General features: G+C 35.8%; 1 protein-coding gene across 2 annotated transcripts in view; it reads left to right on the plus strand.

Annotated features, from left to right (window-relative positions):
* The window catches only part of Gyf (GIGYF family protein Gyf), a 99947-nt gene that overhangs the window by 44120 nt on the left and 29906 nt on the right, over positions 1-25921 (plus strand). The window contains exons 8-12 of one of the 2 annotated variants that reach the window (XM_089093684.1): positions 1801-1990; positions 11650-11819; positions 14439-14768; positions 17367-17618; positions 20114-20341. In XM_089093684.1, the coding sequence (XP_088949810.1) occupies positions 1801-1990; positions 11650-11819; positions 14439-14768; positions 17367-17618; positions 20114-20341 (1170 nt within the window). The remainder of the gene's footprint in view (positions 1-1800; positions 1991-11649; positions 11820-14438; positions 14769-17366; positions 17619-20113; positions 20342-25921) is intronic. The other variant, XM_089093685.1, reaches the window with a different exon arrangement.

Genomic DNA, 25921 nt, shown 5'->3' on the forward strand with positions numbered 1-25921 from the left:
GGGGCTTAGAAATTTGTTGTACTTCAAACATCACATTCCTATTCGCCTTGTCTAATGAATCTAAAGTTGGGATTCAAGACAAAAAAGAAAAAGGGAAAACAAAGAAAAAAGAAAAGGATCAGATTGGAGCTCTGAAAGGATGACCGCATCCACGTACAGAAAACGACAAAAGAACCAGGGACGTGGACCTTTGGTCTTGGATTGAAAGTATCGCACCTAATAATACTTAATATATTGAACGTAAGATTGTATTCTTTTTACGATTTCAGCCAAAAATATCTCCTTTTTGTACCATTATTTGGTTTGCCGAGTCTAATAAAAAAAATGTCTAAAATTAAGCTGAATTATACTCCTTTCTGTGTTTTATGTATAATCAAGATGAACGTAAACGATTTGGCTTGTTTTTTGCTGCTTGGATCTTATTTCTCCGATCCTGTTTTTATCTGTCCAGATTTTGTTTTTTTAATAAAGTACTAGGAATTTGGAGCTCATTGATTGTATTCTATCGGATTAACGACGCTTCTTGAATATAAAAGGCCCTTGTGTCGGCCCTGGTGGGTATTGCTATAGCCGGCTTCGATCTCTGGGTCCCGTATTACCAACCTGAGGTCAAACATGCTGCGCCACCGCAGGACTAGCTCCCTGACCTCAATCAAAAGTGCTCATATTTGGACTTTTCTGCCAAATAGGACTTTGATTATGTCTCATCACAATTCTTAGACGAGTGATCAGAGCAGAAGGAGCTTTGATTTGCTGAAAAAAAGGCCTGAGAAGCAAGAACAATAAATTTGTATTTTTTTAAGTTATTCCTGACAAGACATCTAATTTCTTAGCAGGTCGATTAGCCAATAAACAACCTGCTGTTTCTCCGTGTTTCTAACTTGCAGGTTCGAACCTTGTTTCCCTGTATTTCTTTTAAGCATAAAGACTTATAGACTTCATCTCATATTTGCAAGAATTGCTTATTTAGCTAATTGAAAACTAGTAAGCATGCTAACATTTGTGTCTGTATGTGTGTGTTTGTGGGTGGGGGGGGGGGGAGATGCAGACCCACTAATAGCAACAAAGACCAGTTTGTTTCATAACCATTGTTGGGAAATTTTACCCACCCCCCTTCTCCTGTTTAAGTGTCTGGTTGAAAATTCTCGGACTTGATCTGTTGTGGGTCTCAATAAACACTGACCCTGCCTCATACTGGCCAAACGTTCTGAATTTCTATAAGGCAATGATATAGATATCCTATATAGACCTGTGCAGCTCAAATAAATGAGGTTTTTTATAGGTACGAAAGTATCTCTCTCTCTCTCTCTTTCTTTCTCTTTCTCTCCCTCTTTCTCCCGCTCTCTTTCTCTTTTGCTATAATCTTAAGCAATGTAATTTTTTGTATTCAAGTCTGAAGTTTTTTTCTGGTCTTTTTTTTTTTACTTCTGTCTAATTTTGAAGCAATCAATAAATTTTTTTTATGTAGATTCTTTTCCCTTTTTTAGCCGTAGCATCCATTGCGAACCAATCATATGTAATCCTGTATACTCTAATCCTTTTAATTCTTGAAAATTCAATGTTCTATTCTTTAATAATAATGTCTTCGGTATTCCCTTTTAATTTGTAACCGTAAGGAATGTTTTTTTAGTATTTAAGACTGGAGATCTTTATTTGTTTATTTTTTTACTCTCCCTCCCTTTCTGTAGCAGTGTAAAGAAGGTTTTTCTTTCTATATATTTAAGATTGTAAATTTTTCCTTCTCTATTCTTTTTTTTTTTGAAGCAATCTTAAGGAACTTTTTTTCTTGTTATATTTAAGACTGAAGCTAAAACCAACAAAGATGCTATCGATACTAAGCATCCGGCATTTGAAGAAGAAGGATTGGATCGAGTAGCTGACGATCTTGTTGCACGTCTGGTTGAAGAAGATGAAGAAAAAAGAAAACAGGCAATATCACCTTCGCCAAATGACTCTTGGTACTATAAAGACCCTCAAGGTCATGTTCAAGGTAAAAAATTATGTTCAGTTTGGGATATATCCCAGCAGGCCTATACCTTGTATTATCGAAAATCAAAGTGGGTGGGATTATTTACCTTAATCAAGCTTTGTTTCAAGGTTTGTTATATATTTATTGTTTACGTATTACCTATATTCTTTCTTATATTAAATTAAAAAAAAACAATTTTCTTTAATTGAAAGTAAGGAGCGACGGGAAGGTGTCATAACATTCAACCCTCAGGACATCCAACGTCATAACATCCACAAAATCCGTCATAACATCCACAAAAAAAAATCCGTCAGAACCAACAACCGTCACAACATCCAAATTTTAAAACTTTACTTTTTTGGGGTTTAGGTACCTAGGTTACGTTAGGTTACGTATTTAATATATGCTATGCTTTACCCCCACGCCCCTGATATGCAAATATATAGCCGAAATATTTTTCTAAACTATTATATACTTATTACTATTATATAAACTTATAGATTTTTTGGATGTTTTGACGTTTGGTGCTTATGACGATTGTTCGAAATGGTTACACCCCAGGAGCGACATTAAAACTTAAAACGAACAGAAATTATTCCGTATATGAGAGGGGATGTCCCCTCCTCAACGCCTCGCTCTTTACGCTAAAGTTTGACTTTCTCACAACTCTATTTTTTTAAACAATAAAAAGCTTTAGCGTAAAGAGTGAGGCGTTGAGGAGGGGACAGCCCCTTTCATATACGGAATAATTTATGTTCGTTTTAAGTTTTAATGTCGCTCCTTATTTTCAGTTCAAAAAGAACTTGTTTTTTTAAACAATGTTTTTTTTTTTTCTTATGACGAAAAGGTTACACCCTAGGAGCGACATTAAAACTTAAAACGAACAGAAATTATTCCCTATATGAAAGGGGCTGTCCCCTCCTCAACGCCTCGCTCTTTCATTAGGAAATTCAGACGGTTATTGGGCAAACAGTATCTGTAACTAAAACTTAATCATCTGTATGGTCCCTTATGACACAGGTTCGGTAAACCTTTATGAACCTAACTACTAAAATTATTTTGTAGGCCTACTATTTTTTATAAAGTACATTAACTGCAGAGACTAATTGTCTCGCCACAGCGGTCATCACAACTCGTTACCATAATGGGCAACTGGTGGAACTTCAGTCATGAAAAGGTACTTATGTTTGTTCATGTTCTTAATTCCCATTATGTTTTTTTGTCAGAGTAGAGCACATGCTGCTGCCTTTACACGACAATTCATAAATTTAATGTGTCCGATCCAGTTTCCATCCCAGCACGAATTCCAAGTACTTATATATGGTGGCTACTTTTACTGACTTACCTTTGTAAGTAAATGAGTAATAATGGCGTCCGTCCAAATAATGTAATAATGTAAACCGTCATGAATTTCCTAAACTCTGGTAAAGATATAACCCCAGTTAGTCGCCAAAAAAGGATTTATCAAATACCATGTGACTCTGGCCATTTCTATGCTGGCAGAACCCATCAAAATTTAGAAAAACGCCTACAACAAAATAAAGAAGGCATAACCAAAGCTTTAAATTTCAATAGCACAAATCTTTCCTTTTATTCTGTGTTAAGCAGTCACATCTATTATAACCCTAGCAATACAATGCGTTTTGAAGGAACTTCCATTATTAGCTATAACTTAAGCATAAAACAGGGTGTTTGAGAGGCAACTGAAATTAGAATCAAAATAAACAGTAATTTTTCTTTAAATAGAGATTTGGGGGAATATTCGCTTAATGCCCTATACACAAATTTAATTAGAAATGATTTAACTAATTATGTTAAAAAACCAGTAAATAATTCCACTCAACCTGTTACGAATAGACCATCTAGACTGGCTGCCAAGAAGGCGAGATTAGCTTTTAAAAGCTTGTCTGTAAGTATTTTTATTCCATTTGAATGAATTGTTCTTTGTCCACTTCGCTTGGTGTACCAGTCCTGGTTGAACTTCCTTGAAGTAATGATATTAGAGCTGTTTTGAAAATTTTAAAAAACTTTTTTCAGTTTTAATGATTGAATTTTAGTGTAAGTTTCTTTTATATTGTTTTTATTTTCTTCGTTTGTTTTGCTGAGGACAGCCCTTGGATATAGGGTCGAAATATTCATTTAAAAGTTGCGTTCCATTGTCTTGTATAAAAAATTTCCCTGTTGTGCTACTTATTGTTTATGATGGAAAGGCAGCGTGGTCTTCGTCGCTATTTATAACTTATGTTCGTTTTAAGTTTTAATGTTACTCCTTACTTTCAGTTGAAAAAACTTGTTTTTTTTTAATTTAATTTCTGATCGTTTTTTTTTTAATAATGCTGGGATATCCAGCGCCCTTCGTGGAAATTATCTTCCCCCGTGAAAAATTCCTCCACGGAAAGATCCTCCCACGTAACCTAACACCCCCGACCCCCTTCTACCAGAAAAAATTCCCTTGAAATTGCATATATAATTAGCAAAAAACAAAACTGTATCTAAATAATGAACAAAGCGGATAACTTGCAGCCCTTCCCCCGGGGACTGTGGTGAATTAAGTTGTCCTCAAAGACACAGTTATTAGATTATTCGATTATGCTGAACAAAATGGCCATCTCAAAATTTTATCCGGTGACTTAGGGGAAAAAATGAGCGTTGGAGGGGACCTAGTTGCCCTCCAATTTTTTGGTCACTAAAAAAGGGCACTAGAACTTCTAATTTCCGTTTGAATGAGCCCTCTCGCGAAATTCTAGAACCACTGGGTTGATACGATCACCCCTAGGGAATAAAAACAAATAAACACGCATCTATGATCTTTCTTCTGGCAAAAAATACAGAATTCCACATCTGTGTAGATAGGAGCTTGAAACCTCTACAGTAGGGTTCTCTGACACTCTGAATTTGATGGTTGATGGTAATTTTTATTAAGATTCTATGACTTTTAAGGGGTCTTACCCGCTTTTTTCGAAAATAAGACAAATTTTCTTAGGCTTGTAACTGTTGGTGGATGAGACTAAAGTTGATGAAACTTACATATTATCAGCATAAAAATCTGATTCTTTTGATGTATCTATTGGTATAAAAATTCCGTTTTTTAGAGTTTCGGTTATTATTTAGCCGGGTCGCTCCTTACCTATAGTTCGTTACCACGAGCTGTTTGAAAAGTAAATATCTATAATGTTTCTTAAAAAGAGAGGAGAGGGAAAGGTTAACTTTATTCTGAATGAAATCATCGAATAAACAAATTGATTTTTTTTTTTTTAGCTGGGCTTAGACTGTAACTGTTTTTTTTTTTTAAGTTTTTAAGAGGTTTGTCGTCATTGAATTATGTTAATTAAGAGAGATAATGTATTAATACAAAAAACAAGTCTTGTTTAACATTTTCCCTGGGAAGTGAAAACATTGTCTGGGGGAATGACAAAAATACAATAATACAATAAATAACAAGATAGAAATTCCAGAGGACGCATCTGGATATTTTTATTCTTAGAAAGATTTTAGAAAGGTCTGATAACTGCACTCAAATCTGTAAATGTATTAAGTTCTGCTAGATTCTCCTAAAAACCGAGATGCACTAGTCTTAAAAGAAATTGCAATTTTATCTTACTAGCTATTTGCGTTATTCTGGCTTTTTTTGTTCACTTTGTTCTTTGTGGGGTTTTTTTTCTCGGATTTCCGGTTGTGAAACAATACATATTCTAGCTTAATTTGTTTAGTTCACCATCGTAGGGGGAATGACAAAAATACAATAATATAATAAATAACAAGATAGAAAGTCCAGAGGACGCATCTGGATATTTTTATTCTTAGGAAGATTTTAGAAAGGTCTGATAACTGCACTTAAATCTGTAAATGTAGCAAGTTCTGCTAGATTCTCCTAAAAACCGAGATGCACGAGTCCTAAAAGAAATTACAATTTTATCTTGCTAGCTATGTGCGTTATTCTGGCTTTTTTTTTGTTCACTTTGTTCTTTGTGTTTTTTTTTTTGTTTTTTTTGTTTTTTCGGATTTCCGGTTGTGAAACAATAAATATTCTAGCTTAATTTGTTTAGTTCACCATCGTAATTAAAAGCTTTGCTGATAATTGTATATTTTGTTTTTAACTCAATATATATAATTATATATTGCAGGGATCTGGAGAAATCATCTGTCGTTTAATTTTTAATTTCAGTCATTTTAATTTTTCTAAGACTAGATGTATACAACGCACAGCAATTGCAGTTATCCAAAAGGTAGCATTTGATGTTTTGTGCCAAACTGAGGTGTGTAGTCCGTGCCAAAAATTCAGGGAATCAGATCAGAAAAATCAAATAGATAAAAAACGATTCAAAGGTATAACATCACCATTAAAAATATACCATTATATATATAAGATTAATATAAGATTATTGCTTTTTAAATTTTGCCCTTCAGTGGTAGTAAAACTGCTTCTTTTAAGGCTAATCATATAAGCAGTGATTCCACCATCCCTAATTTTTTGAGGGTATCCCCGAAATTCTTCGAGATTTACTTGGCTCTCGTAAATCCCCAGAAATTACTGTACTAAGAAGAAAGCCTAAGGGATTTTTGGGGGGGGGGGGGGGCAGGGAGGGGTTATTTTAGTTGCTGTTTGCGTGCAAAATGAGATGGCACTCTGAAACAGAAGGGAAAAGACGATTTTAGCCCCAACACTACAGACTCCACGTCAAAAATGGAGCTTTATGTCTCCGGCGGTAAAATTTTAAGAAAGGGGTATCATGCAGCATACATAACCTACAGTTTTGATAAATCGTCTTAGCTTAAACAAGAATTGTCCTGTCTGACCAAGCCTTTGATGTTTAAAAGATGAAATCAAGACCCACAAAATACTCACTCGTCTTGTTTCCCAATTTTCTGCTTAGGAGCGGACCGATGGAAAATTCCAGGTCATGGAAAAGGAGATTTTAAATAATATTTATTACGCATTACTCGGTCTATTAGATTTTTGACAGAATGCCTTAAATTAGGTATTTTCTTTTCCCAGACCACACTGCCTTTCTATGACGAACAAATAAACGTTCAAATGAGGATAAGTGCGTCGTATATATGGGGAAATCAGACCAATTAAGTATACAACTATAAATTCAACATTTCTTTTGCAATTAGAAGTCAGAGAGGACTTTGCTTCCTTCATTTGTAATTAATTTTACATTTATGCAAGATTAAAGAAGAAAATTTACATCTCAAGACTTTGAATGAACCATGCTACTGAACTCTCAGAAAAATCTAGTGAATGACACACGTTAGTTTTATTTTTTAAACTTTAGTATTTCTACTGATGACGATCGCTGTATATGATCTAGACATTTCTGTTTTCCCTGTCTAGATAACAATTTGTCAATTTGTGGTGAGGGCAATAGCCATGAAAAGCTCCGACGAAATGCCTGAACTTGTATATTCTCCTGTTCTGAATTTTATTCAAAGCAATTTGCTAAGCGGAATAGAGGAGGATATTATTAAAAGACATGGTATGGAGTTTTTTGACGTGAATATAATCAAAGAAGCTAAAAGTTTACTCTGGCAAATAAGTGCACCTGAATTGGATTGCCCAGTACGTAAGGGGAACAATGCACTTTCTAATCATTTTAGTGACATTATTTCTCTGTTAAGATCTCTTGACAGTAGTGACACTTTTGCACCTACGTTTGTGATAAAGCGACCTACAGAGGTGCCATGTCTCCCTGCAAATGCTTATTCTTCTTTACTCTCTAAGTTTAACGAACTACAACAAGTGGTTGTTGAAATGTCAGGGAAAATTGACAATTATCAGTTGAATTTTCCCCAACTTCCCAAACCTACCCCAGCAATTGACACTCATATGACAGTTATTGTCTCTAAAGTGCCTTCAGATCTGTCTGATCTGATTAAATGCAAATCTGTTCTCGATCAAATAGCTGGGCATGAATTAGTTTGTAGTGTGAAACCTGTTAATGACAGATGGTATGTCAATATCGATAAATCTGCAACTGAAGATTTTTGTACATCGGTTCAGAACTTTATTACCGGAGCAACAGTTAAAGTACGATCCAAGCGCTTTTTTGGGATTCTAAGAGGTTTCCCAGTTGATGTTGACCTTTCAGTTATTAAAAGACTGCAAGGTATAATAAGTGCAAATCGACTGGGTCAGACTATGTCAGTCAAGCTGGAATTTGAAGACTCCTTCACTCAGTCTGCTTATTTCAAAGAAGGAATTAAAGTGGGATATGAATTTTTTCGAATTCACGTATTTAAAGAAATACGTAAATGCTGCTTCAAATGCCGATCATACGATCACTTTCAAAGTGCTTGCACCAGCAATGTCCCGAAATGTGCCAGATGTGCTGGGCCACATATTTCTACTAAGGATAGTCCTTGTAGTGCTGCTCCCAAGTGTGCCAACTGTGGTAAAAATCATACTTCTTATAGCTTGTCCTGCCCTATATCTAAGGAACTAATGTCGCGCTCCCACTTTTTGCAATGACTTTGGAGTTTTCAATAATATCGTTTAATATTAATGGTACAAAGGATAAGGATTTCGTTATTGATGAGCTCTACTATGATTTTGATTTGGTTTGTTTACAGGAGCATCTTCTTACAGACTCTAGCATTAACGTTTTGCGTCGTAGCCTTCATCATGATGTGTTTTTTACTACTGCCAGAGCCACAAGAAGCCGGCCATCTGGAGGACTAGCTTGTGTTTTTAAGCACAATCCTAATTTGGTTTCGCCGGTGATTTTTTACTCGGATGAGTTTTTTTGGCTGTTCGCATGGGCACTATAGTTTTCCTTAATTCTTATCTGTCTTATGATGACCGTTCCTCTAGATCGACGGCTAGATTTGCTAAAGCCTGTAACACGTTGAAGTTTCTAGTGGAAAAAATTCTTTCTATTTCTCTAGATTATATGATCATTGGTGACCTCAATACGGATATAAATAACTCATCAGTGAGATGTGATTTGTTGTTGGATTGCCTTCCATCTTATCATATTATACCCAAAACTCATCCGTATTCTTATATTCACCATTCAGGCAGTAAGAGAAATATTGACCACATTATTTGCTCACCTAGTATTATTACATCAATAGTGTTTGTACATGCTGAAGAACAAGACTTAGACCATCTCCCTATCTCACTTACTCTTACGCTGAATTTAAACCCTGCAAGTTTCTGCAAAGTACCCCACTCTTCAAAATGGTTTGAAAAAAGTAATTGGAAGAAAGCTGATGTTCCTCTTTATGCGTTTACACTAACAAGGCTGCTGTCTGCTATACGAGTTCCCTATCATCTGCTTCAGAGCTCTATGCAAGGGAATTGCAAAAAGGACCATGATTGCTATTATAATCAAATAATTAAATGTTTAAAAGATGCCGAGGCAGTTGCAGTGCCGCTGCAACGTGTTAGACGTGGTACGCAAAAACCTATTTGGTCTTTAGATCCTAATTTAAAAACTTTGAAAAATAAAGCTAAGTTTGGAATGAATGTGATAGACCGCCCTGTGGAATTGTTTCTGACCTTAAGCGTAAGACCCGCAGGGAATATAAAAAATATCTTAAGTCTATGCGTTATCGTGGTATGGATTTTCCAGTGTCAAAGAGAGAATGGCGAAAAGTTATTAATTCTGAGTCGATTAGAAGTGATGTACCAAATAGTGATTGTATTCCTGCATCTGCTTGGCATGACTATTACTCGTCTATTTTTTCTAATGTTAATTACCGTGTGCATTCTTTGTATTCTCATTCTCTTTCTGCTATTTTTAGTACCCCTCTATCTCAGCGTCTCTGTGTTCCTATTTCTCTTTCATCCGTAATTGAAGCAATTAAGAAACTTAAATCAGATAATGTTGATAATGATGGTATATCTAGATTTCACCTTTTATTAGATTGCTCCCCCTTATTAACCATATACACCTACTTCTCCAGATGTGTATTTGTACTTCTAGTGTACCGGAGAGTTTTTTGTGTGGTACTGTCTCTTCAATTTTAAAGAAGGGGAATTCACCTTTTATTTGCTCTTCTTACCGACCTATTACTGTCTCTTGCACTTTTAGTAAAGTTCTTGAGCATGTTTTAATACCTTTTGTGACTAATAATATGCTTGAGAGAGATAACCAGTTTGGATTTAAGCCCGGAGTAGGTTGTCAACACACACATCGTGTATTATCTTCTTTGCTCCTTGAAGATTCTTCTAGGGGAAGGAGTATATATCTTTTTACTTTAAATCTATCAAAAGCTTTTGATAGTGTATGTCATATTAATCTTTTTTCTGCTCTTCGTGTTTGCGGTGTCAATCTATCGGTTATTTTGCTTCTTCGGTACTGATACTCTAATTCTTTTCTTCGGCTGAAATCTGTGCCTGCATCTAATATTAAATTGAAAAGAGGTTTAAGGCAAGGTGGAGCTTTATCTCCGACCCTTTTTGATTTGTGTATTTCAGGAGTTCTGGCAAAGATTTCGGCTACCTATCTCTCCGGTTTTTCTGATGTTTCCTACCTGGCTTACGCTGATCATCTGCTTCTTATAAGCCGTACTAAAACTGGTTTATCTAACATGGTTTCTCGTTTTGCTACTTCTTTTTCAGACATAGGCCTTTCTCTTAATGTAGATAAATGTAAATGTCTTTCTTTTAATAATATTTCTAGTACTTCCCTTCATTGTAGTGGCTTTATTATTCCTCTCGTAGATTCTTTTTGATGGCTCGGTATTTCTATTACTAATAGTCTTCCGAGCTTGCGCCAGCGCACAGTCTCAGATATTAATATGAAAATTAAATTAGGATATGCTAAGATTGTTGCCAATAGATGTAATTATAATAAACTCGCGTTAGCCAAGCTCTACTCAACTCTTTGTGACCATTCAATTCTTTATGCTTCTGGAATTTTTCTCCTTCTGAAGAAAACTGAGTTAAAAAGAATCCGGATTAATTATTTTCGATTTTGTAAATTTTTGTTGTTTCTTCCACCTTGGACCAAAAACCGGGTAATTATTAATAAATTTCTTGTTCCTAATATTACTGAAAAACTGGAAGCACTACACAGAAAACTTTCAAATACTGCTTGTATCCGTTTTTCTCCGCACCATCACCTTATCAGGGTTTTTCAGTCGTAAGTTATTTTTCTTTTATTTGTTTAGTTGTTTTTCTCTGTTTGGTCATTCTACAATTTAGTTTTGTAAAGAGTGATTAAAAATCCAATAATTATAATTTTAATGTCTGCTTTTTATATTGTGCAAGTTTTCATTTTTTTTTTTTTTTTTTTTTCTTCGTACTTTACCCCTCCTTTCAAGTTATTTCTTTTTTTTGCTCTAGTGTATTTTAAATTATTTTTTGTTACACTGTAATTTGGTAATTTTTGATTTATATATTGTCTTGTGTCGCATTTTTTGTGTTTTTCCTCGTGATACTCCACGTATTGTACCTCTGTATAGTGTGGGTTAAAAATAAATAATAATAATAATAATAAATGGACTTATCCCCGTTTGAACGTTTATTAGTTCTATTATGTTTTTTTTTGGGGGGGGGGGGGGAGCGCGCGCGATTGTGTTGACTTCAGCCAGCTTGGGGCTGTAATGAGATGTTAGTAGTAGTAGTAGTATTACTCCTTCTCACTTGGCTTAATGTTTTGTTATTCATTTCTTGTCAGAACTTGACAATTGTCTTCTAATGTTAATATAGGAAATTTTTATTTTTAAAGGTCCGTTTAAAAATAGTGAGATGATTGAATGGCATAAAGCTGGATATTTTCCAAAGGATCTTCTAGTTCGAAGAGCTTGTGATGAAACGTTTTCAAAATTGGACGAATTGGCTAAAATCTGGGGACGAAATCCGCCATTCTTACCTGGACCCAGTCCACGTCCTATTTTGGTAAGGAATAAAAGTCAATTAAGAGCATTAAAATAGTCCTAAAACTATTACATTAAAATTCTTTTGAATCTTTAAGAATTGCCAAAAAAGTATCCTTTTCGTATTGGACTGCCAATCTTACGTGGAACCAGCCAACAAAACACGTTTCATGACTTTTAAAAAGCAATCAAACCTGTCTCCTATTATGGAAGAAATTTTTATGTAGCTCAAATTAAAAAGCCATTCTTATAGCCTTAAAAAATTACAAACATGATTAAAATAGCCTCCAAAAGCATTGAAATTTAAAATCATAATTATAGTCAAAAGATATTTTTTTCCTCTCTCTTCCATTATCAGCTGGACCCGACCTTCCTAGCTTATCCAATAAGAGATATCTTTTAGCTCACCTTTAAGACCATTCTTGTGTATTTTAGATAGACATAAGAACATTAAATTGACCGGGAAAGCTATCCTTTTTGCTAAATTTTGCCAGTTTGACCTGGAACCGGACTACTTTCTGTATTTTTGGAAAATGTCTTCAACGCAATTTAAAAGAAAAAGAAATATGTTTTTTTATGAAGCAATGGGCCCTTCTGGTCTAAGCTTTGATTCAGTTTGGTGACGAAGATAAAAAAAAAACTAAAAACAAATTAAACAACCACCAATATTAATCAAATACAATTGTCGCCACTGATCCACGTAAGGAACAGAAAAGCTATTAGAGTTACTTTGATGAGAACAAAGTAACTGAAAAGCGGCCGTTCAGCAACTGAATACCAAAGCGGCTAAAGAACTTCGGCTTAAGAACTTTCATTCGTCAGTTTGGTTAGTCCACCCGCAGTGCAATAATAGTAATAATGTTTCTTTTTTTTACCATTAAAACAGCTTGAAAAAGCATTGGAATTAAAAAAAATAATAAAATGTTCGTAATAGCCAATCTTTTAGATCAACTTTTTCATCCTAACCTGGACCACCCCGTTTATTTTATTTTAAAAAAGTGCCTTGACTTAAAAAAAGCCGTTCTTATGAAGATCAGCTGTGTAATTTATTGTAAACCAAAACTCTGATTCATGTATTTTATCCATGGCTTTACATATACTTTACATATACACATTATATACTTTACATAATGGCTTTACATATACACATTTTGAAATATTGATAGCTTGAAAACCATAGAGTTAGTAGGGAAGGCCCTCTTATGAGACCAATGTGTTGCGAAGACACATCCTTAATACCACAGAAAACTTGTTACTCCACTAATTAAAAGAGTATTGCTCCGCTTGTTACTCCGCTAATTAAAAGGGTGTTACTCCGCTTGTTTCTCCGCTAATTTAAAGGGTGTTACTCCGCTAATTAAAAGGGTATTACTCCGCTTATTGACACAAGAAATGCTGAAAAATAATAGATACTCTGTTAAATGTATATTTGTGATTGTTTTGACCTATGACATTTTTTTCTCAACTAAGTTATATTGGAAAAATGGAATCTCCATTTGTGTATAGGCCCCCCCCCCTCCCCCTCCCAACGTATATCTGAGTGCACTCATGAGCAGTTTAATTTAAAGCATCAAATAAAGTTCAAAACTTCGGATACGGGTTCAGTTCCGTCTAGAAATTCATTTGGAATTTCCACCCTATATGGGCGTATAATTTTTGGGTTCGGTTCTAGTTGTAAACTGTGTTCAAATTGCTGAAGCATATTTCAGTTAATTACTATGTATTCTCAAATGTCCAACGCTAATGGAAATTCATAGTATGAAACAGTGGTATTTGGACGTCTTACGTGGTTATGAGTGGCTAAACAAGACTGGACAGTATTGGAATCATCAGTGTTATTCTGCTGCATGGACAATGTAAAACATACGCACTTTCTTTAACACTAATTAAAAATTTTAAAAGAATGTAGCGTCAAGCAAAGAAAATCTAAATTATTTTCCTCGTAAATCAATGTTCACTAAAATCAATGTTCATTTTTTGCCAAAGTCACCGGACCAAAATTTGGAGATAGCCATTTTGTTCAGCATAGTCGAAATATCTAATAACTGTGTCTTTGAGGATAACTTAGTCCCCCATAGTCCCCGGGGGAAGGGCTGATAAAATGCTCTAAAAATACTTGTTTTGTAGTTGATGATACTGGTGCATGCAGGGGAGGACTTAAGGCCTGTTAAATTATGATCCAGCCCCTAGCTTCCATTCATTTGAAGAAGTATATTTATACAAAGCGTTCAAAATGGGCACTGAGAGGGCAGTAATTCTCCTCTTATTGCAGAGTTCCAGCTCAACAATAATTCACGATGTCACTGCTTTCACGCCTAAAGGTCGCATCCGAAATGTTTATATTTCCAAGAAAATTGCCTTATTCGCCTCTTATTCCATAAAATATAGAGGTTCTAACGCGTTTCTCTTAATTTTATTTTGTGTATATAAGGTATGTTATGTCTAATGTATTTAAATTTGTATATTACAAGAAGAAGAGCAATCACGTGCAGTATCAGGACGTGGAACTCTTGCAATGTATCTGTAAATGCTCTGTTTATTATTGATCTGAGTTGATCTCAGTTACTGATACAGTAATGTGTGCAAAAGATACATTATGTCCAATTTATTACACTGTATTCTTTAAATTTGAATCTTGCAGGAACCAGAGCCATCGCGTGCACCATCAGAACCTGATGCTCTAAGTCACTCCTTATTGCTGCAGCAACAATTGAGACAGCAGCAGCTGATATGTCAGCAACAGCAGCAGTTACTCAGGCAAACAGTGATAGCCAAACTTCAGCAGCTAGAAGGCTGGCAATCATTGACTCCATTGCAACAGCACCATCTTGTACAACAGCATATTGATGCAACACTGCCGAAATATAATTTTGACCCGTTAATGTTGCAACAGCCAAAATTGTTTGACACAGCAGAAACTATGAATAAGGATCCTATTCAGTCCATCTTGCAACAATTGCAGCAGCAACATGTAAGTATTTAGCGTTTTCAAAATAGCCCTTGAACGCATAATGAATTCATTTTCTAGATATTCAAAACTTATTAAAGCTATCGAAAGTAAATTTAGTGGTGGTAATTTATATACTTAATTTATAATATATACTATATATACATTAAACTTAAAAATATTAAGTAACCGAAAAGCGTGTAGTTTTACATAGCTTTATTTTAAGGAGGGGGGTCAAACCTAGAATTGTTGCCTTTTTTTGCTTCTTTTTTTTAGGGTGGGGCTAGAATTTAAATTTTGAAACTTAATTGTTAATAATACGAATAATATTTAATAATTAATTTCTTCTTTGTTTTAACCTTTGGAATCGCTACGTCTGTAAAAATTTTCTTGGCGTATTTAATTTCTAGATTGTTTGTAATATATTAGATATGTACATATTTTAGTAACTGATGGGGTGGTCCCTAAAGTGGCACTTTCCTATAGCACTATTTTGAAAATTGTCATTTGAATTTATGCGTTTTGCATTATAATTGCGCGGCTTAAAAGTCTGAACTTACGAGAAAGGCGGGGGAATTCGTACTACGAATGACTTCCACCCATCTGGTGTCGGGCCATCCCCGGGGTTCCTCCAACCCTTTGCAGTTGAGTCAAATTCGGAGATGAGTGGGATGGGAGTTTGCGGAGGCAGAGGAAGTAGAAGGCTGTACCAACGTAGCGAGGGAGACACCAGCTTCTCGGGCAAGATTGGTAATTTTGATTACTGGAGAATTTCCAGGCTCCGTACCGTGTCAAACCATCTGACGCGTTCATTTTTTCGGAGGTGTTTCATTGGGATGACATCCATGCTTCATCACCTGGTTCTGTGTCATGGGTCACGTCTCTAACAAGTATAGCATTACGCTAGCTACCGAATCAGAGTAGATACGTCTTTTAGTGAGGCGGCTGTTCTGGGGGTTGAGAAATACTGTTCTTAGAAGACGGCATTCGTTTTTGCCACCCTTGATAATATCTCTGCATCTACATCTCCGTTTGAGCAGACAGTTCAACTAAGGCAAGTGAACTGCTTGACCACAAAATTCTATAGATGTCACGGTGTTAGGCCGCGGCATGTTAAAAGTCATTGTCTGACCAATCTCCGCATCTGCATCTCCATTTGAGCAGAGTTGAACTAAGGCAAGTGAACTGCTTGACCACAAAATTCTATAGATGTCACGGTGCTAGGCGGCGTCATGTTAAAAGTCATTGTCTGACCAATCTAATCTTAAACGGTTTTCCGCAGCTGACGCCAGCGTTTCCAATGCAGTTTTAAGGTCATTGGGATTTTCACATGATATTGCGTGCCACATCGTCAGCCAGTCAACATCCGAGATAATTCTCCTAAAAAAAGATATGCCGAACGGCTGCGCCAGCAATGCTTTATTGAGCATACGGTCTGTGTCCCAGTTGAAGAGTTTAAGGTTCTGCGGCACAACTTTGCCGAATACCGTTACTGATTTTTAAACATGATGAGGGGTGACCTTTTACAATGACAGTGCTTTCGGTGTTGTTCTAGAGCTCTGAAGAAACTGATAATCCTTTTGGGCACAGTGACGTAATTGAGGATCGACCACAAAGAGAAGTAGCATAACGAAGAGCTCACCAGATACCCATAGTGGAGGAGATGTGCCATGACAGTTGCTACATTCTGCTTTGGTTTCCTTCCTTCTGTAGATTGGCATACGATGGCCTTCCCTCCAATTCAATGGGATCTTTTCAGAGCGACATACAAATTGTATGATATAATGTTACGGCATTTGTTAACAGAGAATTGTTGTTGGACCACCATTTTTCAGAATTTCTGATGTTAGGCCACATATACATAGTGCTATGTTATGTTTCTGCTTTCTAGTTGTCGCTTTAATCTCTGCTACTGTAAACTCGGTTCCATCAGGGACAGATGTAGCATGTATTTGATTTTGGGTGAATAGGGGCAGGCGTGATTCCTTATAGGAGAATTTATGTTTGTTTTGAGTTTATCATCCCTTTATTTGGATAACTTGTGCTTTTAAGTTTAATGTTTGTCCGTCTTTGTACATATTTACGGCTATTTTTCAATACGAGAGCTATTGCCCAATATTTACCGTAAAATTTGAAATGGTTTCTCGGGTATTTCAGATGTGGAAAAATCAATTTTCTGTCCTTTAATTTCAAATTTTATGTGTGTGTCTTTGTTGGAGGGGGGGGGGGATATATTGTTGTGCTGCTAACCAGATTGGAAAACAAAATAAAGAGCGAATTTATTTCTTCTTTGAAGGTTTTTTTTTTTTTTTTTTTTTTTTTTTTTTTTTTTTTTTTTTTTTTTTAGTTAAATTCTGCTTTGAAAGTTTTTAGGAGGCTCTTGATAGTCTCTAAAAATTCAAGGACATATTTGAATTTAAGTTTAGAACTTCCCCTTATGTTCTTCACAGTTTCTTCTCCTTTGCCACCTTCCCTTCCCTTCCACTCTCTTTCTCTCTCTCTCTCTCTCTCTCTCTCTCTCCCTGACACCCGCTTACTCCCTCTCTTCCTCAAGTTTCTCTCTGTAGATTTATTTGGCTATTCTATATCTTGCATTTAATGCAGCTATAATTTCCTCCCCAGAACAAACCTTTGTTACCTGAGTCATCTGGAATGGCCCCTGGTCTACAAAGCCAATTAAAACTTGACCCTGTTCGATCTCTTCTTGGCAGTAGTCTTCTACCTCAAAATGTTTCTGACCCTGTATCTAAGCCTTTAACTCATAAACCTGACCCTCTTCAGTCGCTATTGCAGCAAATACCAAACGCCGGAAAAACGGATTCTTTACAGTCCATCCTAATGCAACTATCAGTGCCTACTTCTACTCTACCTCAGGTATGTTAATATGCTATGGTTCTATGCCTGCACAAGTATGAGGAGGAATCCCCCCCCCTCGAAGCGGAGGGCATCTCTTTCCTGGAGAAATTCGGCATTAAAATGCTCTTTCTCTATTTTCAACCCATCGACCCCTTAAATATAGCCAAAGGCGTCGTTTCAAGGGGAGGCAAGGGGACATTTGCCCCCCACCCCCAATAACTTGGAGAAAAAATTGGTACTTGTGCATTTTATGGTACCAACGAAAGAAGTCAAGTTTGGTTAAGGCTAATGAAATAAAATAAAATAGGATAAATATATAATAGTTTATAAACAAATTTGGGCTATATATTTGCACATTAGGGGAGTGGGGGTAAAGCATAGCATATATTAAATACGTAACCTAACCTAACCTAGGTACCACAGACTTTTGAGAAAAAGTCTTGTGGCACCACAGGACTTTCAATCTTGAACTTGTTTTCTAACACACTCGAGTTGGAAGCGATCCCCTCCTCTAAGAGTCGTCTATATTTTTATGAGCTCTCTAAATTTTTCAAACAGTTTCTTTGTTTTTAGTTAGACCCTCCTCGAACTCAGCTCCTCCCTTGAAATAAATTCGCGCTTCTTTGCCTGCTACTAACCTTTTCCCTAAAACATGAAGGTTCTGATTAACTCTGTGCTAATCAAGCTTATTTTGCTCGATTGTAAAATTTTCCTTTGTAGCGCGTAAAAGGAGTTTTTCAAGTGTTCTAAACAGATATTTTTCACGAAGTTGTGGAAAACAAAAGGAAAAACTGTTAAATAATATTGACGACTCTTAGTAAAAAAAATTGCTCCAATAATATATCCCTTAGTCTTATCGCCGACCTACTTAAGATATTCACCGAAGGTTTTTTAAGTTTCTGTCCAACTTGAGTAAGCTTCTCTTCCTGTGTTATTGACAGGATATAGCAAGAGGAGCATTGGAGCCCCCCCCCCCAAGACCAAAATATGCACAATGAGGAAAAGCAACTAAAAATAATATAAAATGTGTTTTGCAAAAGGGACTATTTTGTTAATTGCTTTAGTATAACCCTCCTTCCAAAACCCAACGGTTTTTCTTTAAGGTTAGCCCTTGAGTAAAAGGTTTACTTTGGCATACTACCCCTTAGGCCGTCATTGAGGAATTCATTTACAAAGGGTACTATTCTCAAGTTCTAAACTATTTCTTTCTGTAAGGAAAATAATTATTTGAAACTTATTACGTAGTTCTAAGGCCTTTTAAACATTTTTGTAGAATAAATTGCAATAACTCTTGTTAACTTTTTTGTTATTGAAGTTCTTATCCAATCTTCTTCTTTTCTTCTTATATTTGTTATGTGATTTTTTCCCTTGTTTTTTTCTAGTTAAGCGTCCTTTGTTGCATGACTAGTTAAAACCCATCTTTTGCATTAAAGGCCAAAGAATATGGGTAACTTACAAGAGTAGAAACTGGTACTAGTGTCGATGGAAAACACTATCAATACCATCTAGCGTTTGGCGACGCTTTGTATTTTTTTTTCAAGTTCTGTGGTCATTTATATGTCGGGAACTGAGGTCAGACACTTATCATTTCCTAATTTTACCAACTACACTATTTAAATTAATATATATATATATATATATATATATATATATATATATATATATATGTATGTATGTATATATATGTTTACGCTACCGTGGTATTAGGGGTGCTATGGCCAAAACACGAATGTTTCTTCTACACATTTCCACCTTGAGTAGTTTAGCTGCTCATTCAGTGCTAAAACGTAAACACATTGATTCTATATATATTTGTTTATATAATAATCACCCATTTATTTGAGTAGGAATACATTACTACAAGGGATTCATTACAGCATTAAGCTAGCGGAGGCTGACAGACTGGCTTGCACTTAATCCATCTCACCCTACACCCTACTACTAAAGCTTCTACTTAGGCAACTACTACATAAATCCACAAGTGTTTTATGCCATTTTCTTGTAATCGATAATACTTATAGTAATCTCGCTAACCAGTAATCTCGTTAACTCGTCAACTAGTAATCTTATTAATAATAATCTCTTCCCTCCCAAATCTGTGGCGCCAAGCTTTTCTCTTATATAATGAAAATTATTCAACTATATAACCAATTTCTAGTGTCAAATGACATGTTACTGCAGCCCATGAAACTAAAATAATCGTTGTTGGTTAAAAATTTAAATTAGTGAATTTGCTTAGTATTGCTGAGAAACTTAGAAAGGGGAATAATTCGTAAATAGTAGTAATTATAAAATAAATAGTTTTCCGTGGTGATAAGTAGGGAGTGGAAGCCCCGATTCAATTTAAAGGGTTCTTGGTGGTAATGATGGTTATAGTGCTTCAGGAATCATAAGCTTAAATCCCACCACTGATAAAAAAAAATTTTAGCTAACGTCTATTGTTGCTATTCAACAGATGTTAAATATTTTTGCTGCTTCTAAAACCTCAATTATATAATTAATTAATCTTGTAGACCGACCGTCCCTGGTCTTTGAATCCTACTCGAACTGAAGCAAGAATTGTTCCAATTATGGGTGGTGGTGCACCTGGAATGTCTCTAAACATGGTATCAACAGGCCTTGGTTGGCCTGTACCAGGAATGCTTGGCCTCGATTCTGTACCAAATTTAGCTGGACAAGGACTGCCATCTAATCAACATCAATCTTGGAATAAGCCAGATGAAACCAATTTAAAGGAGTTGGTAATATGTATTTTAATTCATAAAGTTTTGTTTTCAACACTTATTAATTTATGTTTGTTATGATTTGTGTTGTGTAATTAAGAGGAATATCCCCAAACTTCTTTTTTTCTTGACTTCATTTATATTTTCAAGTGTTCTCTGAACAATTTCTTAGATCATCTTAAAATCGTTATTGGGAGTTAGAGTATCCGGACAAATACTGTTGTTTATATGTTCGCTCTAAAACTATTTGCATTTTTTTCTTGAACTGGCACTAAAGATTCAGATTTGTTAGCTTAGTTCCTCCTGTGCCGCCAGAGGGACCCTGGAATCCAGAAAGAGTCGCCAATCATCCTAGACATGTGCTGCTGCCCTCATACGTCTTCCCTCTGGTAGGTGTGACGAAGTGCTTTTTTCGGTTTTCTCTGGTGAGAGTGTAGTATTCTAGATATTGTGGTTTTTCAAAAGCTTATGAAATATAGCTTTTTTTGAAATACTTTTCAGACTTATATATATATCGAACCTGATAGCCGCCAAAATTTTTCCGTCGCAGCTTATAGCCTTCATCATCACCCATGAAAGCCCTATATATTATAGATGTCTTCAAATTTTATTTTTGTATTCTCCTATGGATTACCTAAGAAGTTTAATCGTTTGTTCTACTATGTACGACACATACGGCATGCAGTTCTACCGTACTCGTCATAAATATTTAAAATTAATTTTTAATAATTTTTTTTTTTTTGCGTGTGATCATCTTTGGTTGGAAACCATAGGAGGTCCATATTCGTTTTTTTTTTTTTTTTTTTTTTACCTTTGGAAGTCGTGAAACGGAGACAAATTTCTCTGGAATCTGAAAATTTCCAACAAAAAATTTCATATAAAGAATTTAAATAATTTTTGTTTATCTATTCTTCTAAATTGTTCAAAAAAAGAAACTGTTTTAACTCCAAAAATGAATTTCTCCGGGAGTAAGTCTTGTCAAATTCATGCAGAAAATCCGAGCATTTTCGAGAACCTCAGGTCTAAATTCTGTATTTTTCCTAGTTTGAATATGCGTGTGATCATCTTTGGTTGGAAACCATAGGAGGTCCATATTCTTTTTTTTTTTTTACCTTTGGAAGTCGTGAAACGGAGACAACAAGTTTCTCTGGAATCTGAAACTTTTCAAAAAATTTCCATAAAAAGAATTTAAATAATATTTGTTTATCTATTCTTCTAAATCGTTCAAAAAAAAGAAACTGTTTTAACCCCAAAAATAAATTTCTTTGGTAGTAAGTCCTGTCAAATTCATGCAGAACATCCGAGTATTTTCGAAAACCTCGTGTCCAAATTCTGTATTTTTCCTAGTTTGAATGTCTGGAAAATTCGACCTTAAAATTTTCTGAATTCCTTGGTTTATAAGAGTATCGATTTTTGATGGAATTTTCTAAAAATGTCGCATATATATGCGGCTTTAGCCCAGGAGTGAATAGACAAAGTCCAGCTACGATCCAATTCATAGGTGGGTAGACAGAGGAGGGGAAGGTGGTTTCCAAAATCCTGTCACCGGTAGATTTAGCAGAAAGCGTTGTTGAATCTCAACCAAACTTAATGGGAAGTACTTGGAAATAATACTTTCCAAGAACTTGGTACCATCTTTCTAGTCGTTTAATTTGGGTGAACACCAAACTACGATGAGGGGATGGGCAGTTTTGTCATCGGGGCGTCTACCAGAAGAGGTTTTCAAATCTTAACCAAACCTTGTACAGAGTACTTGATAGTTTCTTAGCCGTTTCTTTTGGGAATCAGGGGATGATCCAATCTCTGTTGGGGAAGAAGAGGAATTCCTTAAGTTCTTGTTTATTCCTACATGTAGCAGAACGAGTTGTTTAATGCTAATTAAACCTGATGGACATGTGGCGTCTTGCTTGGTCCGATTTTGTTTTCATGGGAAAGGGGACCTAAATCTTTTAATGTGATTCTGCTAGAACTTGTTAATGGACTTCAACAAGACTTTTCTGAAAATGAAAGCTAATTTCGACCGTGTGTTGACGGGGTCTAACCTCTGAGGGGGATAGGGTTTCTAATATCTTGTCATTAAGACCTATGCCAGAAGGCAGTGCCTAATATGCCAGTCTTACCTTTTTTAGGCTCTTGGTGTAATCTGACGTTTGTGTGTTGGGGAAGGGGGGTAGTGGTAGATAATCGTAAATTATGGTCATTAGGGTATATTCTAAGAGAATTTATCAGATCTCCACCTTACATAGTCAGAAGTAAGAGTGAATATCCTAGTTATGCTCTTAGGAGATTGGGACCTACCTGGTCCTTCTGGGGTAAGAGGAGAGAAATCTTCAAATGTTTATCGTTAGCACATTTACCAGGAGACGTTGAATCGTAATTGAATTTTGATGGAAATTAAGAGTTACGCTCTTTGTTTGGAGAATGTGTATGAAATTATTAGGTCGATTGGTGAGATTCAACCAATCCAGAACAAAAGCTACAGTTATAGTTGTGTTTGGTACACCCTCTTCTGAAATTTACAGGCGATAAGCAGTAATTGCTCGGATTATGAATTTGGTAACAACAGAAGGACAGTCCAACCATGGTCTAAAGAGCTTAAAGGGATGGTCAGCCTTACAAATCCTAATATTGCAAAAAGCTGAATCTTATAGCCTTAGCCCTTTCAATTCAATCGGGTTTTATTAAAATAAATAAACATAAATAAAGTTCTCTATGCAAAAAACGCGCGTTGAGTCCCTTAAAAAATAACTATTCCTCCTAATCACGCTTTTAGCATTTGTTCTTGAAGTATCCGGGGTAAAAAGTCAAACTTTGGCCTAAATATTGGGGGTAGGGGAGGAGGGGGTCCCCTAATGTATAGAATAATTTCTCTGCAATGTAGCTCTTTACTTTCATTGGATAAAACTTGTTTAATTATTTAATTTTATACGTTGTTAAGACGAGACCTTAGGGTTCCCTGAATATGAGCAGACTACCCTCCCCTCAACCCTGACTCTCTACACTAAAGTCGAATTTTGTGTTACCATGCTTCAAGGTAAGGGGCATAAGGAGTAGATTTTGTTGATGCATATATTGCAATCAACACTTTGTCTTTTCGAATTTTGGCTTCTTTTGACAAGTCTCACTTCTTACTTAAAATTTGTTGCTAGAAATTGTTTCATCTAGGGTTCTTTTAAATGTGAGGAAGGCTACCAGTCCCTCCTTCAACCCCCTTTTGTACGTTGAAGTTCAGTATTCCTACAAAAATGCTCTGAGAATGATATCCATCTCCAAAAAAGTGAACTCCATCAAATATTTTTCAGGGGGCTGAGGTCTCAAGCATCAAAAATGGATCATATGATATGAAAAATGGATAGGTAATCATATGAATGTAATCTTTTACGTTACACTTCAGATTTTTGTGTAACAAGATGCTAGTTTTCACCTCGCAGCACCTATATTACAGGTTTAGCCTATACACATTCCTCAGAATAAAGGGAGATTAGAGAGGAATTATCCATGCTCCCTCAGCTAGCCTCCTCCCTCCTTTTATTTCTACCCAAAGGATCAGGTAAAATTCAACAATCAGGGCATGGAAGGGAACTTTTTGAGAGTTAAGGTACCCTCCTCCCACCTCCGCAGAGAGATTTACAGACGCTTTTTCATAATAAGATAAGACATTCATTTCAAAAAATGACTATCAAAAGCCCCGAAGGGCTGAATTCGCATTTCGGGGTCATATAATAAAAAAAAAAAAACATAGAAATAGCACAACAACTAAAACACTGCCTAAACAATGCCAAAAACAACAATATCAGAAAGGCAAAGCCATTCATTAGTCTAAAAAACAAAAAGTGTCAAATGTAAGGCAGTTAAAAAGGCACAAACTAAAACAAAATAAAAAAAATTGAAATAAAAATAGTGTTAAAAAGGTTTAAAAGAGAGCATATAAAAAGGGGAGGGAACGGAAGAACCAAACCGACACAAGCATGGGTATCACCAGTACAAAAAAAAAAAAAAAAAAAAAAAACTAGTGGTTTTTTTGTTCAGTAATGAAGGGGACAAAGGTTTTTTTAAAATCTGGAGGTTAAAAAACGGATGGGGGACAAGATAGGGACGGGTTCAGAAACAGTACGTGGCAGGCGGTGTCTGGATGCCGAGTGTCTTTTGGGGAAAATGTTCTCCGTGCGAGGGTTTATTATTGCATTTTTTGCAAAACGGAGGCACAGCGTTCCTCTCCTGTGCTCAAGAGTTTCCAGCTTGGACTTTTTTAGAAGGAGTGAATATGGTACCAAAGTTTCTTTAAAAATTATTCTTAGGGCTCTTTTTTGAATAGATTCAATTTTATCTGATTCAACACGGGAGATGCCAGGATGCCAAACTGGACAAGCATATTCAAGATGCGGGCGGACAAAGGAAGTATAAATCCTTAAAGATTGGGATGGGGGGATGTTAAATTTATTCAAGAGCTTAAGGAGAGACATGGACGCATTAGCTCTACGGACAACATCTTTCACGTGGATATCCCACTTTAAATTAGAGGAAATTGTAACCCCAAGTAATTTAAAGGAAGGCACAGAAATATCTGGCGGGATAGGGTCAAGGAAGGCGGGAGTAGATTTCAAGAAATTTATCGTCATTATATTTGATTTAGTAGAATTTACTTTCATATTTAGGTTCTTAGCTTCATCCGAAATGTAGGTTAGAATTTCAAAGGGGTCTCTTTTAATATTCCTGTGACATACTTCGAGGATCGACAAGTCATTCACGTATTTCCACCTTTGGGGGAAGTCCTTACCAATATCGTTAATAATGACTAGAAATAAAAGTGGTCCCAATAAGGTTTCTTGAGGAATTCCACAATATATAGGGAGGGGGTTAGAGAAAATATTTTTGTATTTAACAACTTGAGATCTATTTGAAAGAAACGATATAACAATATTTACTAACAGAGGATCAAGTTTAAAGTTAACCAGTATTGGACGAATTAGTGTGGTGTGGTCAACCAGGTCAAAAGTCTTTTGGAAATCAACTAAGACAAGGTTCAGCCAAACATTTGGTTTATCAAGGTTACTTACGATGGTATGCATTAAGTGCACAAGGTAATGGGTGGTGGAAGTTTTCTTTTAAGTTACCAAACTGCCGGGTGTCAATACGCGGACAAATTTTATCCTTAATCCAGTCACAGAGGAAACGTTCATAAAGTTTGGAAAAAACTGAAGTGAGTGTAATGGGGCGAATGTTGGCGAAAGTCAGACTGGTGCATTTTTTTGGGACAGGTGTTATAAAACCTTGTTTCCAGCAACTTGGGAATTTGCCAATTTTTTTTATGTGGTTGAAAATATTTGATCAAGGCTCAGCAATTTTGTCCGAAAAGGCTTTAATTAAGTCAACTGGGATGTCCAAGGGACAAATGCTTGATTTTCTAAGCTTTAGAATTTTAATTATAACATCAGAGTCAGAAATAAAGGGAAAGGAATTATTGGGAGGAATAGTTGGACTTGAGCCAGTGAAAGGGGGGAAACTTTGCACGATGGAAGCAAGGTACAAGTTTAAATCATTGGCAGTCTTATTAGGGGGTTCAGGGAGATGAAAATCAACTTCGGAAGGACTTTTTCC

Source organism: Artemia sp. Qi Xiang Cuo, chromosome 8, assembly GCF_049724085.1.
Source record: "Artemia sp. Qi Xiang Cuo chromosome 8, ASM4972408v1, whole genome shotgun sequence".
Classification (NCBI taxonomy): Eukaryota; Metazoa; Arthropoda; class Branchiopoda; order Anostraca; family Artemiidae; genus Artemia; species Artemia sp. Qi Xiang Cuo.